The 14,116-nt window shown below is 38.1% G+C and overlaps 1 protein-coding gene across 1 annotated transcript in view; it reads left to right on the forward strand.

Annotated features, from left to right (window-relative positions):
- The first annotated feature begins 120 nt into the window (after positions 1 to 120).
- Positions 121 to 14,116, forward strand: part of atp8b2 (ATPase phospholipid transporting 8B2) — a 28,647-nt gene continuing 14,651 nt past the window's right edge. The window contains exons 1-12 of the mRNA XM_079469656.1: positions 121 to 257; positions 2,024 to 2,091; positions 9,699 to 9,757; positions 9,886 to 9,999; positions 10,349 to 10,447; positions 10,619 to 10,680; positions 10,878 to 10,950; positions 11,219 to 11,289; positions 11,676 to 11,755; positions 12,220 to 12,378; positions 12,849 to 12,937; positions 13,239 to 13,435. Of these exons, the coding sequence (XP_079325782.1) occupies positions 2,067 to 2,091; positions 9,699 to 9,757; positions 9,886 to 9,999; positions 10,349 to 10,447; positions 10,619 to 10,680; positions 10,878 to 10,950; positions 11,219 to 11,289; positions 11,676 to 11,755; positions 12,220 to 12,378; positions 12,849 to 12,937; positions 13,239 to 13,435 (1,028 nt within the window). The 5' untranslated portion in view covers positions 121 to 257; positions 2,024 to 2,066. The remainder of the gene's footprint in view (positions 258 to 2,023; positions 2,092 to 9,698; positions 9,758 to 9,885; positions 10,000 to 10,348; positions 10,448 to 10,618; positions 10,681 to 10,877; positions 10,951 to 11,218; positions 11,290 to 11,675; positions 11,756 to 12,219; positions 12,379 to 12,848; positions 12,938 to 13,238; positions 13,436 to 14,116) is intronic.

Raw genomic sequence — 14,116 nt, forward strand, 5'->3', positions numbered from 1 at the left:
AGCCTGCCTGTAAATCGGAAGGCACGGATGCAGATGAAAACACCGCCCCCTCCCTCCCTCATTCTATTACGAGAATCTGCTGACCTATCGTGTCCGATACATTTTCACCTTTACAAGGATGTTTTGATGATGAAGGGACGTATGACATACCTATGTTGCATTAAAGCGACTGGATACCTGTAGAGAAGGAAAAGTCCTTAGCCTACAGACAGAGAAATGACGGAAATCCTAAATGCATATAGGAGGACCTGATAAAGGTAACGGTGGTTTATTCTTACCCGCTCATAACAAGAAGCAGTTCAGCGCCGTCTGATAATAACAGATATCGGTATAAATGTCACGTCACTATAGATGTGTGTATTTAATCCTATTTAAGACAATAAACGTGCAAAATAATACTTTGAAACACTTTTTGTATTGACACGCCTTCAATAAAATGTTAAACGAGAGGTCATTAACGATTACAAGTTTTTTATGTTATGTCAAACTGAATGTTTCTGCGATATGGGTTCAGAGTTTTCGTAGGCATTTCCACGTGTCTTATAAACTTAATTGAACCAAGGATTTAAGCAACTTCTTGAAATTCCTTTTGGAAAGTAAAATTCTGAATGGCAGGCAAGAAATGTGCTTTAATAGAGAACCAACAATGTAATCATTTCCCAGGGGGAAAAAACAACAACAAAAGTGGAATCAAAAACGTCTTTATACTGTATGTATAAATATAGATATAGTATACTTATTGTGTTTGTGGTCTTGATTTGTTTTTGACCTTTTAAGTCATGAACGTGAAAAATAAAATAAGAGATTAAACTAATATTGTAGGATGGAAGATGGTGTGGTCCTTTTAAAATAACCCTTTTTTATAATAATTTGGTAGTACTTGCGCCTCTCTATTTTCGGTTGGTTTATGCTTATCTGTTAGCCTACCTTTAGCCTTCTGTACAGAACTCATTCGGTCGCCATAAATTCATGACCTTAGTGCTGGTAGCACAATGGCTTACCAGTTGAGCTATGGATAAGCTCTTATATTGCATACATACAGCATATGTGTAATTTGTGTTTGTGTGTCTGCACACTGCTGCATGATGCTTTTTATAAATGCTGAGTCAAATTACGTGTTTTACACCACTGCAATCTGTTGTCAAATTATAGATGTTCATTTCTCTGACTGTGTTTATATTCAAAATGTTAAAGTCAAGATCAGAACGGCAATGCTATTTTACAGTGGTGATAAGACAGGGGATGGGGTCATAGATCTTGTAACCCAGCATTACTTATTATTTTTTTTGGTAGTGATGCTTTTATATTAATTTTAGACTCATCATCTGTCTGTTACTTCTATATTATTTTCTTAGAACACAAAGATCAAATGTTATGTTTGTTTTGATACATATTTATTTATTTATTGTTGAATTTCCACTATATATATATATATATATATATATATATATATATATATATATATATAACTACTAGTATTTAGTAAAATATAGGTAGGTAGATGAGCTCTGCTTCTCTATGTATTTATTGTGCACATAAGCAGAAGATGGAAGCAGACAGTATGTGGCGTCTTCAGAGACAGATTTATTGGTAACCAGACACACAGACCTCTATGTGCTTCTGGTCAAGACCTCCCCAGACCTATCACTTAGCATTTAAGTTCACCCTAGAATAAGGGCTACAGGTAACCACTTTAAATGTCTTTTCTCAAAATGTTTACCAAAGAACCAGGTATATTTCATGTCATGATGGAGTCTGCATCCTATGATATTGTGTAATACACGCAAAATGGATGTAATGTTTTAAGTATCAAGTAGAGTCAAGTATGGAGTTTACGGCAGCAGGTTCATTACCAGTGGCTTAGTTTTAGCTGACGGCTCTGCACACACAGTGGTCAAGGATTAAATATCATTGAATTTCCTGAGTGAGCGTAAACTGTTGGTATGTGTCCCCTTGTTTTACCCTTGAGATCCTCTTGACAGTGTTACTCTCTCACTGCGTGTGTTTTTGCCCGCTGGTGTAGATTTTCCCATGGGACGGAGCGGCAGAAATTCAGGGGTGTGGAAATGTTCAGAAAGAGACCTCCCACAGGTAAACAATTAGTTTCTCTCCCTAAGCACACACATTGCCGGTTTGTGCTTTGAATTTAACTTCAAAATGTATTTTTTTACCTCTTATGAATACTAAACAAACGTTTTCAAAATATATTTGATCCTCTTTGATTTCTCGCTTGAATAAATGAAAATGCATGAGGGTATTGTTCTAATGAAATGATACACATTCAGTTCTTCGGGGGTTAAGAGACTTTTTTATAACCTTCCTGGCCTCTGCTGGTTGATTTTTCATTTATTTTGGTATATTCTGTTACATGGGGCAATTTGATATGAACTGTGCTTGTCATTTGAGTTGTCATTTAGGAAACTATTCCATATAGATTAAAGCATGTTCACTGAGACAATGTTTGTGTGTGGTGCATTGCAACATCAGAAGTTACAGTAGGCTATAAACCATAGAAATCTACCGCTGCACGTGCATGCAAAGCACAGTGTTTAGCAGTCAGTACGTTTTTTTCCCTTGGCAGGAGACTGCCCCTTTCTCTCTACTCACTGTGAGACGCATACAGCACGTGCACAGGCACCAGACCAGTCCAGATGTCTTCCGCAGTGCCACCCTTTGTACCCCTCCTCACCTATCCTACAAGAAACGATACGACCTATCTGTCTTGAGCCATTGAGGCTCTCAATCTCATTACCGTATCCCAATTTAATCGCCATGGAGTCTGCGTGGTTGTTAGTTTATCGTGCTCACGCACAGTTCTGCAGTGCCAGTTGCCCTGGCAACCTCATCAGCTAAATCCTATTGGACCTGTCCTCAGCCAATAAAAAGACTTTCTGGTTATGTCATATAAAAACAACGGCGTACGTCCCCTGGCGCCTCCGGATGAGAATGTTGTTAGTATATGAACTTGAATAATTCGCAGTCAATAAAATAATTGATTGTGATTTTTTTACGACAGTTAGTAGGCCTATTTGTCTTAGTATTTGTGACGTTAATCTGGAAGTTGTAAAACCCTCAAATACAAGTAAACATGGAGGACCGCGTTAGTCAGATTGTATCTGAAACGAACGAAGTTAGGAGATATCGCTGACTGGAAGAGGGTTTAAGGCCATTTGTATGACGTGTAGAATATACGTCGTTTTATAACTACATCCAGTTCAGATGTGTTGGATAGGACTACCTCACCCCGATTGACCTCGACCACGCTGCGGCAAATGAAATAAGAGAGCGATCGAAGACTCCGCGACTGTAGTTTCATGTGTCCGTCATTGCGCGAGCTTTTCCGACGCTCCGCGCGTCCCGACTGCTGTGTGCGCAGAGCTCTGTAAACACAACAACTGTGGGACATCATGACTATCCCGAAAGACATCCCGGAGAAGTGGTTCCCAATCATTCTCCCTCTAAAACGGAAGAAAGAGGGATTATCCAGCTCGGCAAAAATAAGAAAACGCGCAGGTAGCCAACTTTTACTTGAGATATTTATACATTATTTTTGTTTTTCTAAAATGTAACAAGACGTACATTTGATCAAAATATAGACCATCTAAACAATTGTATAATAACAAATGTAGTTATTTATAACAATCACATTAACTTGGACTATAAACAAATGCGTCAATGTTTACCCTTCCTGTTTGACATATGTGAATAAAAACACTTTGTGCTCATCATAAATGTGTCCATTCATTCATTATTTCACCCTCATGTTTCACATAATCACCTTAAAACAGTTTAATCACTCAACGCTGTATAAGTATGTGTGTTTGTGTCCCGTTTTCATGACCTTGTGATGATGATAATCTTCATCATGCCCCCCCCTCGCTGAGGATTGTCATCATCTGTATTTTTCTTCACACTACACACGCAATCTTTATCATTTTGTTTATTTAAATATAAAAAACTCTAGGGTTTTGTTATTAATGTTATAGAAATGTTTGCAGACCTTGTTTCTGCTTTGAGAGTGAGCATTTTTGCATATAAACTGTTTCTGCTATCTACGTCATAAAAATATTCTCACAATACTCCGACTGAGTTCGATCCAACTCACCAGTATTTTCATGCTGTTTCAATAATTTATATTACAATGTGTTAAATGTGCGATCTGTTATCACCAGTGTGAATTGCTTATCAGCGTGAGGTCAGGTTGCTGTATAATTGGCCCTGTCTAAATGTCATTTTTAATGTTACAAATACAGCCTGCAACATATGCACTTTAATGTGCTGTTTTGTTGCAGCACACTACAGTATGTTTTCAGTTTTTGTTTTGCGAAGAAAAAATAGTTTATATAAAGTTTTTGTAACCTATATCAGTGAAATGAATCAGTGCAGGGGGATGTTTACTGTAGCTGTTTTGGTTTGTAAAGTTAGTCAATCTGAACTTTGTTCTGTATTTCACTATGCCATAATTGCCATCTCTAGTTTATTTGTATTGAATTGTCAGCAGGTTTCATGCACTCAGGTAATAGGTCTAGGGAATTTCTCTGTGGTCTCCTGTAGCCATTTGAATTTAGTGATCAGTCATCTGAGGCTATTTTAATGACTTTGCATGTACAGAATAACAAAGAAATATCCAAGTTGTCTGTCTGCCTGCTTTATTTATGTCTTATAATTCATAATAAGATATCTTAAAGTGATAATTCACCCAAAAATGAAAATTCAGAATTTCCTAAATTACTTGCTCTGGTGAACAAAGAGAAAGATATTTGGAAGAATGTTCAATTAATGGTAATGGTAATCATTAAATGGTAGTCAAATGTGCCCTAAACTGTTTGTTTTCCTTAATATCTCACTTTGTGTTCAACATAACAAAAAAATTTACAATATTTGCTTTCCTATAAAGGTAGTGGATGATGTCACAGAACTGAAAATTGCTAACATTCTTACAAATATCTTTCTTTGTGTTTAACACAACAAAGACATTTTAAATGGTTATAAACAACCTGAGGGTGAGGAAATTATGACAGCATTTTCATTTTTGGGTGAACTAGCCCTTTAAGTACAGCATCTAGCATATCTTTGTGACCTCATATTATCAGTCATTTTAGGATTAGCTCACTAAAAACATCCAGGATGACTCATCAGTGATGTGCGCCTTGTGTACAGGTATACAAGACTCGATACAAGTATCAGTTTCGTTTTACAGTTAAAATAGACAACTCACACCATACTTCGTTTAGCTGTAAGGTCAAACATAAGTTTTTGAAAATATGTCTGGCTGTCAAGCACAGTAAACTGTATTTGTATTTTTTTCACACAGCTCTGATGTGACAAAGAACCCGAAGTGTAGTTTGCTTTTAAATATCTTTCATATCTTTTCTTGTTTAGAATTTTTTTTTTAGTTTAATGTTCAGTTTTATGCATATTGTCTGTTGTTTTAAAATGTTATGGATGTGTTTAGTCAGTCCAGCAGAGCATAGGGATATACTGTATAAGTAGATACAGTAGGTTAGCACTTTATCTACAGAGAGATCAGTCGGGTAATTGACCACAAGCAAAGAGAACATTGAATGAGGAAAAGGGAGCAGATTGCAAAAAGATAGAATTTTCACATAAATGGTGCAGAATGAGTAGGATATGAGTTCAAGGTCATGTAAAGGGCAGACTTGTTATTGTCAAACAAATGCTTCACGATTGCGCAGCATTTACATCGTACTAGTGTCTGTGCAACTTAGTATAGCAACTTAGTACATGTTTCTTCACTGCAGCGTACACTATTGTGCTCTATATCAGTCTCTGGAAAACAAATCCTCTTTCTGCTTTAGACACTCTAAGTAAATAAGAAGAACACACACAACCCTTTCAGCAAACACAGAGAATTATTAATGAAGACATTAGTGAGAGTTTGGCCTCTGTTTAAGGATGGAGTCATGTACAACATTTGGCTCTGGCTGAAATACTGCTGTGTGTTCAAAAAGGTTGAAGCTCTGTAGCAATTAGCTCACCCACTATGACGCTAATTTGAGCCTGTGGTTTGGCTCTTTGAGGCATAAACAGTGACAAATAGTTAGAAATTGTCGAAAGGACATCAATGGTGCTTTAGCGATACTCAGTGCTAGAATTGAATCATGTCTTATGAGGGGTCCCCTTCATTTTGGAGCACATGGCAAGTCGCCTAAATGTCTATCAGCGTAATAGACATTAAACATCATTGAAGCATTTGACAGGAATTGTTTGTTTATTTACATCGCTTACAAGTGGTTGAAGAATCAGTATTGTCTAAAATGACTAGTGTGTGAATTCTGGACTTCTGGTGTCACCAGACATTAATCGCAATGGACTTGAGAAGAATCTCCATGACATATAAAATGAAATTCTTCCATGTGGCAGTAGCTGACACAGTAAATTATGTTTATTGCATCACTGCCCTCCAATAAATTGCTGGTCTGTTTGAATCTGCACAGATTTGCAATCAAACATGTCCTTGTCAGTAGCGCTGAATTACTGCTTCTGTCACCCAAGCAGCGTTTCGCCCCACTGCGGCTTTCACAGGGCTGTCCTTGGACGTATTAGTAAGGGTGCAGTGTTAGAAAGTGCTTAATGGGCCAGTTTTGCTGAGGTGCTCTTCAGTTGGAACCAGAGCCTCAGACAGGCATTATGTCATCAGCAGCCAATAGGCAGGTAATGCACTCTCAGACTCTGGCAACAGCACTGTGGTTTCCATCCGGATTGATGACGGAGTACAGCAGATAGCCTGCACGGAGGAATGTGGGAAGAATAATGTGACCTTGGGGAAGTGGGTAGAGTGATGGGATCAAACTCTTTAAGGTTACAGTTTTTGTGCTTGTAAATTATACCAAAGACATTAATATTAACACGATGCGTCACTGTCATTTAAATGAATGCTTACGTTAAACAGCTGTATTGTCCTTCTCCAATGTTTTAATGGGTCGCTTTCAATACTGCACATTAGATTCTAATGATCTTGAATAATCATGGCCTTCCCTTTATTTTAATACTGTATACATTAACAATTATTTACTCCCCTATCACTGTAAACACAGAGCATACTATAATAATAAAACATGCATATAAAATGCATGCCAATGATCCAATGCAACCGCGAGTAAAACGTCTTATCTTATATATTTTACATAATTAAAATATTTTTGATAATGTCAGAAGCACTAGCAAGAACAGACAACAGAAGACATTTTTTGACATTTTCTGAAACAAAGAGCGCTTTTCCACCGTCGCGCCGAACGGTTCTAAGCACAGTCTTAAACGGTTACAGTTATGTTTCCACATGAGCCTGGTTCGACACGGCACGATTACAAAATGTTCTCGGCTCAGAATTTTCAAGACCAAAACAGCAGTATTAGAGTCCCCTCTTAGCTGCGAGGTGTTTTTAAATGAAGATCTTAATTTTTAACAGGCGGTAATAAATTATTAAGCTCGATTGCATTGTTTATACAAAGACATTTAATCCAGAGACTCTTGGTAGACTTGGATACTGCTGTAACCAGAAGATTGTTTACCCTGCATCGAATGATGCAGAAGTCAAAAACCCGGAAGCGTGAGAAAGGCTCATAAGACCACATTCTCCGTCAATCGGTAGGTTTATAGAAAATGTACATAATAGAAACTGCATTTGTCCGTGGAGTGTCAGACCATGGTGGTAAAAAGCAATATCATACTTGCAATCACTCTGTCAAACCAAATATCAGCATGTGTAATTACATCCTGTTGCTTGTGACTCTACTGCTAATGACTAATTCAGCATCGGGAACCAAATATAATGCAAGAATCAACCATTGAAAGACAATATAGGTCAACCACTAATATAAGTTAATAATGTGTTTTTTCTCTTGTCATTAGAAGTCAAATATAGCTGGAGATGCTTTTTATGCACGCTGTACGTGTTAGTCTGTATATGTGTGTGTGTGTTGCAGTCTTTTGGCAATGTGTGGGCCGTATTTGTGAACCTGTCTCCGGGCAGTACAGATGAGAAACACATACAAGAGCCGGCCTGAATTTACACAGGAAACCACAGACATTGAGCGTCTCAGTCAAAGAGAACAGGACCAGACCAGATGTGAGGAAACAGGTTACAGGCTGGCTATATCTGTTTGCGAGCAGGGCTTTGACCTTTAATGATGCACATAAATGGTGCAGCTTATTCAACAGACACTTCTCTGTCACTCTTCCTCTTTCTTTCTCTTTGAAGGTTTATAATCAAAGTTAAGGTATGGTTTAGGTCTCAATGCAAACTGAGATTCATCTCTCTCTGGAAGATTGTTTAACGTATACATTTTAAAGCGTGTTAGGTTTGTATGTGGGTATGATGACCATAGTTGGTCTCTTTTTTGCCTCTCTTATGATCAGGTCAGCCTCGTTGTATTGAACAGATTCTCATCAATATTTAAGAAGCAACATACTGCAAAATTAGACCTCCGCAATACACAAAAAGAAACCTCACTCTCTACATCTTTTTGCATAAGCAGATATACAGAGACACGCGTGACCATGTGTTTATCAGTGTGAACGACCTAAGGTTATGTAGTGGATGGTGCATGAGTGATGACAGATAAGAGTGAGTTTTAGTCTCTCTAAAGACCAAATCAGATTCAAATTGATAACTCACTCTGTCCTTAAGAAGCGAGTCAGTCGCCCAACAATAGTATTGTCTGATGACACCAACGACCAACCCACCCCCAACACACAAACAACGTTCTGCTAGACACAGTGGCCATTACCCAGCAGAAATGAACTGCGACAGATGCATGGCAAAGTGAATCTGAGAGAGCCATTTTCTCCTCTTTAGAAGGGGAGAGAAGCAATGGAAAAAGCTCTTCTTTGATAGATGGAGGTGTGTTTGTTTTGTATGTTACTCTGGCTGGAAAGACACAGGCTGAGGTGAAGCTGAGCTCCCGAACTGCTCTCGACATTGAGTTTCGCTCTCAGCAGAAGTTTATGATTATATAACAACCACAGTCTATTCTCTGTCACGGTTAGTTCTGTTTTCAGTATAATGCAAAAAAAATTCGGACTCACAATCAGCCACCTCTTTAATTTCTCAGCCGTGCTGTGCTTGATGTAGCAACCACACGGCTCTTCTCCCACTTGATAGGAGTTGTTGTACCACCATCGGATATGGAGTATAGTTTCCATCTCATAGAGAACAGGTGGTTTTCAAGCAGAAAGTGACTGTACGGTATATCACTGGATGAGTTTTGTGTATTTGCGTGTGTGTGTGCATTTGCGTGTAGGGTCAGTTGACATTTATACATTTTTCATGTACATCTCCCCACCACTTTCTTTGCATGGCAACTGTATAGACGATTTCATTGGACCGAATTAATGAACTAATAATTTAACTATTTATATTATATTTTATTTATATAATATAATAATTGTATTAAATAAACAATTTGTTGAATTTAATTAAATATATATTTTTAAATAATCAATTTGTTGAATACATTGTGTAACTTTGTTTTAGCACTTAAGTTTAGCCAAGTAATGGTTCTTCTACTGGTAACCCAAAATAATACTGGCCAGACATACTTTTAACTTGCCAACTAATGTAATTTATTTGTTGTTTTGTTTGCTTGTCGTCTGAAATAATGTACAGGGACTCTATTCTTTAAAAATGTAGGCCTATGTCTTTCCTGTTAGTCACATGTGTTTTGGTTTCATAACAGAGGAGGAAAGGAGAGTCCGAGCCAACGACAGAGAGTACAATGAGAAGTTTCAGTATGCTGTAAGTGACACACGCACAACCTGTACAGTTTGAGACTGATTTTTTATTTTACTCTCTTAATCTTGTTCTCCCACATCATTGAACTAAGTTGTCATTGTCCACTGTCCCTATTCCCTGTGTGTCCACAGAGCAACTGCATCATGACCTCAAAGTACAACATTGTCACCTTCTTAGCTGTCAACCTGTTTGAGCAGTTCCAGGAAGTTGCCAACACATACTTCCTGTTTCTACTCATACTACAGGTACTGTACGCTTTTACTGCAGTGTTTAATACACATGAGTGTGTAAAGGATTACATAGAGTGGGGTAATAGCTGTGTGTAATCGTGTATAAATCAGCATCCAGGATTGATGCTTCAGTGATGTCAGCTTGAAATAAAAACGTGGATGCAGAAAAGTGTGTTGAATTATGTGAAGAGATACACGAATAGTAGAGAGCTAGGCGCTCATGGGAAATCTGCTTATCTGTCTTTGTACTGAAACATTAAAAACATTGAATTGCCCTTCGTAGATTGAATTGATAAGATTTTGAGAATTTAAATGTGCTACAGAAATGTTTAAAAGGGTAAATGTGTGTTTGTCTCTATCTCAGTTGATTCCACAGATCTCCTCATTATCCTGGTTCACCACCATCGTGCCTTTAGTGCTGGTGCTGACCATCACTGCAGTCAAAGATGCCACTGATGATTATGTGAGACACACACACATACATACACACACACACACATACTGTAACTTACTGTAAATCCTAAAACCCCCTCCACACACAAATTTCACATACACTAGCAACGACGACCACCTAACACACCACAAGTTTCATGAACAGTTGCTTACACTTCACTTTTGTCTCTTTGCATTACAGTTTCGTCACAAAAGTGACAACCAGGTGAATAACCGTCAGTCTCAGGTCCTCATCGGTGGCATGTGAGTCTTATATTAATACTGTATGCTTCCTTATATTTCCTTTAACATCACATTGACAAGAGAGATCATTCTATTAATATAAAATTTTAAAATTCAATGTAGAAAAATGCATTTGTATCGTAAAAAATGCAATTGTAGGCCTACAGTGCCTTACAAAGCAGGAAGGAGTTTCCATTATTTTCTTTTCTCGTTTTCAGTCTTCAGAAAGAGAAATGGATGAATGTCAGAGTGGGTGACATCATCAAGTTGGAGAACAATCAGTTTGTAGCAGTGAGTCATCTGTGGTGTTTTATGACATCTTCCTCTGACCCCAATATAAATGGCCTTCCATTAAACATGCTCAATGAATAGACATCAGCTCTCAGTAATTCATGGCAATGTACGGTATACTCACCTACAATGTCTGATGAATTTACACTTGAATACTCATGTTGCTGTAAAGCACCATGTTTTTGATCCAGTAACTGAGGTCTGATTTGATAGGTTACTTTGACGCTCTCTCTCTTGAGAATAACCAGCATTTGTTTATGTGTTACAGGCTGACCTGCTCCTGCTGTCCAGCAGTGAACCTCACAGCCTGTGCTACATTGAGACTGCAGAACTAGATGGGTAATTGTTTTCTTTTCATCTGCAGTTGTGACATGATTTCATGCAGCTAAGGTAATTGTATTATCTGATTTCATGTAGTTTTCAACATTTCATGTAGTTTTGTAAAATTTAGTTCTAGTTTTGTTTTCAGAACCATACTTTTAAATGATGACGTAGTTTTCTTTTTTACATGTTACCCACTATAGTTACAAGCAGCTATTTCACAGGATTGATTTTATTTTCTTTTTTGTATAGGCAGATTTTGTGCTGCTTCTGCATTCAAGCAATTTAAGATGCACAGCATAGTGAATACTGTTGCCAATCCCAGACCTTTAATGTGTGGCCATACTTTAACTTTTTATGATTTGTTTGTTGCTTTGTTTAATTTCTTTGTTTCTCTGTCATAGTGAAACAAACATGAAGGTGCGTCAGTCTCTGTCTGTCACCTCAGAGCTGGGAGATCCTAACAGTCTGGCCCAGTTTAATGGTACGAACCTGGCAAACCCTGTGTGTGTACATGTGTGTGTCAGGGAGGATAAGAATGACAGGATCAGTAAAAGAGGGGAACAAAAAAACATGTTATAAATTGTTAGGAAATGCAAAAGAAGGTGAAGAGAACAGGTGAAGAGAGACAGCAAGCATAAAAAAGTGTGTGTGGTGGGCAGTTTCATAGCAGCGGCTGCCACACATTCACTACATCAAACCTGTGTCAGCACAGACCACCCACACACCTCTCAAAATGATCAGAGTCCCGGAATGCTGCACTTTCTATTATAATCAGGTGCAGGCATTTTAACAAAAAACTTGACAGAATCAGAGCCTACATCATTCACAAAGTCTTACACATCTGCGCACTCACACGTTTTACTAATTTGTAAATATTACATTACATCAAATGGTACAATATTTCAGTATTTATTGTTTTATTATTTGCTCTCTGTGCATGTGCAGGAGAAGTGGTGTGTGAGCCCCCCAACAACAAGCTTGACCGTTTCTGGGGGACTCTGTATTGGAAAGACTGTAAATATGCCCTCAGCAACCAGAACATGCTGCTGCGTGGCTGTGTACTGCGCAACACGGAGAGCTGCTATGGCCTTGTTATATTTGCAGGTTAATATGTGTATGTGTTTACAGGTTTGACCCAGTTTTTGAAGATCCTCAAGCTCTTGAACGTCCTAGCAATAAAATATAAAATAAACAAATATGACATTTTTATTTTTTTTAAATGGGCCTGGTTTATCATCAGTTGCTCTTAAATCTTTCTTAGTTCTGTGTTTACCGGTAAGGGGATCAAAAATACACTATAATTAGCATAATGTTCATGTGTGTAACTGTAACTATTTTAAGACAAACTTTTACCCAAAGTGAGCATTTGTACTAATTTTTAAAACGGTATATGAATGTACAAAGCTAAAAGAAATGTTCAACAAAAAAAACAAGCTTTCTGGTAAGGTTAGTGTCTGGTAAGGTTAGGTTGTTGTATTTATAACTAGCCGTGCGTAAACGCTTTGTCTATGGAATGTCCCATTTGGATAGGAAACGTGTTTTTAACCTGTCATTATGGTGATGGTAATGCCCAGGTCCTGACACCAAGCTGATGCAGAACAGCGGTCGCACTAAGTTCAAGCGGACCAGTATCGATCGACTGATGAACACACTGGTTTTATGGGTGAGAAACTCTTTAAAACACACACACACACACACACATAGGCAATTAGTATGGCTTGTTCAATTTGTGAAGGTTCAAAAGTACCGTGGGTTTTTAGGTAGCACGTTGTCTGAAATGAATTACATGTCTGTCAACAAACAACCTTATTTTAAATTAGGGACTGTATGGGTTTTTGTGGTGGCAAAAAGACAGCCAGGTTTTCGCTGCAAATAATCACATGAATATTTTCTGCTAATTTCATTGGCTTTAAAATGCTACCTCTTCCTTATTTGCTTGCTTCTCCGTTTTTTTCTTTTGTTAGATCTTTGGGTTCCTGGTGTGTATGGGAGTGATCTTGGCTATAGGGAATGCGGTATGGGAAAAAGAAGTGGGTGCTCTATTCCAAAGTTTCCTACCATGGGACCCTCCTGTGGACAACTTCCTGTTTTCTGCCTTTCTCTCCTTCTGGTCCTATGTCATCATCCTCAACACAGTTGTGCCCATTTCCCTCTACGTCAGGTGAGAGATCGAGCAGGATGTGTGGAGAGTGTTGTAAAAGGGTTTAAAGATGCCAACGACACCTTATTTAGACATTCACTTCTGCGTTATTGAACGGATTGCTTTGGACTATTCCAGAGCACATTTTTGCTGGTGCACATTCAAGTTCAACTGTTTAAGTGTGATAGGACCCTATTCATTTTTCAGTTTATTCTTGTTTTGTTGTTTTCATGTATCTTCAGACTTTCGCTAACAGGTAAGTTATAGTCCCCTATTCGTCACTCTCCTTTTGTTCATTTAGAAATAACATTAGCCCCTTATTATTGCACACTCAATGTAAAACCACTAAAACCTAACCTACCCCTTCCAAACCAGCTGTCTGAAGGAGCTCTAACTCTGGTGTATGGTGCTGTAATGAATTCCTCTGACCTCTGCAGACGTATAAGGAAGAACTGCAGAATTCTCTGGGCAGCATCATGGCACAGCATGCACTCACTCATAGCCTCTGCCACTTCTATATTGTGTCACTTTCAGGAAGAAACAAAGTATTTTAAGGGACTGAACCACCAAAATTGTTTTGAATTGTTTTTAATCACTGTCCATTTTCACTGACCAATTTTGTCTGTTTCCACAAAAAAGCAAATAGAAAATAGTCACATTTTTATTGTGATGACAACCTCCTGTCTTTTTTCTCTCTCTCTC

Source organism: Barbatula barbatula (assembly GCF_947034865.1).
Source record: "Barbatula barbatula genome assembly, chromosome: 12".
Taxonomy (NCBI): domain Eukaryota; kingdom Metazoa; phylum Chordata; class Actinopteri; order Cypriniformes; family Nemacheilidae; genus Barbatula; species Barbatula barbatula.